This window comes from Colossoma macropomum, unplaced genomic scaffold (genome assembly GCF_904425465.1).
Source record: "Colossoma macropomum unplaced genomic scaffold, Colossoma_macropomum, whole genome shotgun sequence".
Lineage (NCBI taxonomy): Eukaryota > Metazoa > Chordata > Actinopteri > Characiformes > Serrasalmidae > Colossoma > Colossoma macropomum.
The window spans coordinates 3,515,682-3,519,571 of NW_023494792.1; the positions used below are offsets into that span (position 1 = coordinate 3,515,682).

General features: G+C 41.3%; 1 protein-coding gene across 1 annotated transcript; it reads left to right on the forward strand.

The window, feature by feature from the left end:
* The first annotated feature begins 226 nt into the window (after positions 1-226).
* Positions 227-3,657, forward strand: msx2a (muscle segment homeobox 2a). The gene is made up of 2 exons (XM_036575430.1): positions 227-640; positions 2,468-3,657. Exons 1-2 carry the CDS (start codon positions 343-345, stop codon positions 2,899-2,901), a joined length of 732 nt encoding a protein of 243 aa, XP_036431323.1. The 5' UTR covers positions 227-342; the 3' UTR covers positions 2,902-3,657.
* Positions 3,658-3,890: the final 233 nt, after the last annotated feature.

Genomic DNA, 3,890 nt, shown 5'->3' on the forward strand with positions numbered 1-3,890 from the left:
TCAAGATCAACTTTAGGCCATACAGCCATTCTCATCCCCCACTAAATGAATATCTAAACATAATAAATTGACTGTAAACCTGTTTGTCACGTTATTAGAAACTAATGTTGTGCTGTCAGAGCTCAGACAGCCAATGGCAGGCGCCCTTCTGTCAGGCTGCGCTCTGATTGGTCCAAACTTCGACCACTGCTAAAATGTCGCTAAAGTTGATGTTAGAGCTGAGAGTGAAGGGGAAAAGTGGAGAAGCGAGAAGCTGCGCTTTGCTGCGGGCGGCCCAACCCATCTTTCTGGCTTGTTTAATGCTTCTCTTCGAGCGCGGTGCGTTGAGCTCGTCGTTGAGGGATGGCCGCGGAGCTCCGGAGAGACTCGGTCTCCTCCCGTGATGAGCAGGGTCCTCGAGCGTCTCCGCAGCAGCTCGTGTCGAGCCTCCCTTTCAGCGTGGAAGCCCTCATGAGGGACCGGGGAGTGAGGGATGGAGGGAGGCTTCAGCACGCCAGACCGTCCGCTGCTCTCCAGGACCCGTCCGAGACTGAGGGCTTCCCCAGACACGCCGGACCTTCGTCCCCCGTCAAGTCGGAGGCGTCAGATCAAGAGGATGCTTCCTGGGCCATGAAGTCCGCGTCGTCGTCGCCTCCGCCACGTACGTTCAAGCGCTCTGGCTTAGCCACGAAGGAATTCCCCAGATATAATTAGTGGAGCTTAAGTGGTCGTGAATAGAGCAGAGTCATGTTAAAGCTTTGTGAACAGGAAATGTAGTAGCGCTACAGAAATGTCTGAAAGACCTCTTTAAGAAAAAATAACGGTAATTCAGTTGTGCCACGCATTTCCATTCAGTCAAGCAGAGCAGAGTCAGTATACGGACGTTGTTACCCCAACATAAAACTGTTGAACAAATTTATAATATTTCAGTGCGATTTATTTCAGTTTCATTGGAATGCAGTTGTCTCTGGCTCAGTGTAAACTGTATTCATTCAATGAAATACACTTTCATGAATGTTTGTTCTCTTTAAGTAAAAAAAAATACATACATTCAGCACAGTTAATGTATTAAATGTCAACCTATTTTATGTTTCTAAGTCCAGCAACCCTGCTGGTTCATCTTTTTGCCTGTATATGACAGTTATATGACAGAATATTATACAGCAGTGAAGCTGCTATACACTAGAGGTGGACGATACAGGAGAATATCATCAGGATACTTCAAGACGTTTTTTACGATGCACGATATGTCACGATGTTTATTTTTTCTGATGTCTGATAAGTTAGACAAGCTAAACTCTCATCTTAAAAATACTATCACAAACTATGAATTCATTATTTGTGTTCAACTTTTTACACACTGAGCTGCACTAAATCCAGTTAAACAGGACTGATTATGCTCTCTTTGTAATCAAACAGGCAGTTGGTCACGTGGGTACAATGTGACATTGTGATGTAATTTATCACAATAACGATAAATAGTGTGATATTGCCCAGCTCTACGATACACTGTAAAGAAAAGTGAGGTCTTCTATAATAATCTACACTGTGAAATAAAAACAAGACAAGCTAAGTTACCTTAAAGGCTTAAGGCTATTTATTTCCCAGCATTAATGACTCAAGTTGTGGGAATAGGAGTTCTCTAATGCCTTCAAATTGAGTTGACTCAAAAAAGCTGCTGGGTAACCTTTGTTTGTTTACAGTGTAGATTATTATAAAAGGATTATTCAGCACTATCAAAATCTTATAATTACTGTATACATTTTAAGGCAAATATCTATTCCTACTTTTAACGTGGCATTTATTCTGTCAGTGTCATTATAAATGCTATTCTCTAAACTGGAACTTAAATGGTGAAATTAGGCCACATGACTGTGGAGCACTTTCAGCTTTTCTATGCATGTTAGCACTATAACTGTAAATGGCATATAATAGGATATTAAATTTAGCCCAGTGTGGGTCTTTTAGAAAAGGCAACAAATATATGTGAAGGGTTTTATTCCAAAACGTATTAAACAGCACTTTATGAATTTTCTTTTTTTTCAAAGATATGTTTTGCACAGACATTAAATATTAAAGCTATATTATGATGAATACAACTTTTATTAGGGAAGTAAAAACGCACTTTTGGACTAAATGCGTTATATGTTAGCTGTTATTCTTTTCAAATCTCTTCTTTTTACAAATGGATCTACTGTTTGAATGAAAAGCGTTCATACTGGAAAACTTGTTACGTATGGTTCTTTAAAGCACGTAAAAAAAACAGTTCTATATAGCACCACAAAGGGTTTGTTACAAGTCATTGCACTTTTTTGGCGCTACAGAGACCCCTTTCGCTAACAGTGTAGTATATTGCCCAAGCTCAGTAAATAAAGGTGTATTTTTTGGAAGAATTGTGTAACATTTGTGCCAGTGGCTTTGAAAACAGAATTTTGTGCCTTTTCCGAGATCCAAAACAAAGCATTCTGTGGTTGCTCCCATGTTACAGGTCAGCTGAGTCCAGCCACATGCTCTCTGAGAAAGCACAAGACGAATCGCAAGCCTCGGACTCCTTTCACTACCAGTCAGCTCCTGGCTCTGGAGCGGAAGTTCCGGCAGAAGCAGTACCTCTCCATCGCTGAGCGGGCAGAGTTTTCCAGCTCTCTCTGTCTGACGGAGACACAAGTTAAGATCTGGTTCCAGAACCGACGAGCCAAAGCCAAACGCCTGCAGGAGGCAGAAATGGAGAAGCTGAAAATGGCGGCCAAACCTATGCTGCACTCTGGCCTCTCATTACCGTTTCCCCTCAGCACTCAACCACAGGCAGCAGCACTGATCTACGGACAGTCCGGACAGTTCCCTTTCCACAGGTACATGCTCCCCATGCCTCCGCTCGGGATATACTCCACACCTGTGGGCTATAATATGTATCATCTATCCTGAGAGGCACTCAGGAAGGATTCTGGAAGGTTCTGAATCAGTGGTGCCTAAACATTTTTGCCTGATTGGCCGAAATGTAATCTTAGTGGTGAGTCAAGAGCCCAGAAATATCCAGAAATGGCCGTGTGTAATTTGTCTACAGTAGTACCAGCTGTATACAACTCTGACCAAGTAAACGTCATCTGGCGCCTCAAACAAAAGGTCTTCACAGGCCACAAAAGAGACGTTTCCTAAGTGCACCTTATCATGAAGACTATGCAAGTTCAGATGCTGGATATACTGAACTGCTTAGTTGAATTTTGAAATGGGTTGGTTGAAGATTAACAGTCATAGGCTTGATATTGTTTTTTTAAGTTTCTTCACCTACTTGCTTCTCAGAATGTTTAGAATAACTGATGTGAATTCAGAAAGTTGTTGGTATTTTACAGTGTAAAGGAAGACCGACTCTTTATATCAAACATACAAAGCATATTATGGGAAATGTTAAGCAGTGATCAGTATTTTGCATTGTATAGGTTAGAGGACTGTTCAATTATGTTGATTCAAAACCACCACCAAGTGCTGTTCTGTATTGTTTTTCTCCAAAGCTAACCACGCAAAGCCAAATAAGTTGATGACTTCACCTCTATACAGCCTTTTATGAATTTGTGTAGTGGTCACAGTTATATTTATATAAGAAAGAAATGTACTGTAATATATGTTTCACAGCAATTGTGCATTGAATTGGTGAATGTAAATCATTAAATTTGACTTTCCGAGGAAACTTGACGAGTCAACATGGATCAGTGGTCCCACATCACAAGCTTACATAGGCCACTATAATGGAGGAAAGGTATGGGCCAGTTTTAGGTGAAACTACAGATGAGGTTATGACATATTTGTGGGGTTTGATGACCCCAGATTTAAGAAGGTGAGATAAGCTCAGCCTCATAGGCTTCGGGGTCGCTAATGCTTTTTAAATTGAGCTGCTGAAAAGAGGCTTTTAAGCATTC

What these genes read in the sequence shown, in the direction of transcription:
- msx2a (XM_036575430.1), top strand. Translation starts at nt 343, where the DNA reads ATGGCCGCGGAGCTCCGGAGAGACTCGGTCTCCTCCCGTGATGAGCAG. An exon ending in GTCGTCGTCGCCTCCGCCAC is followed by an intron (nt 641 to 2,467) that starts GTACGTTCAAGC and finishes CCCATGTTACAG; the next exon opens with GTCAGCTGAGTCCAGCCACA.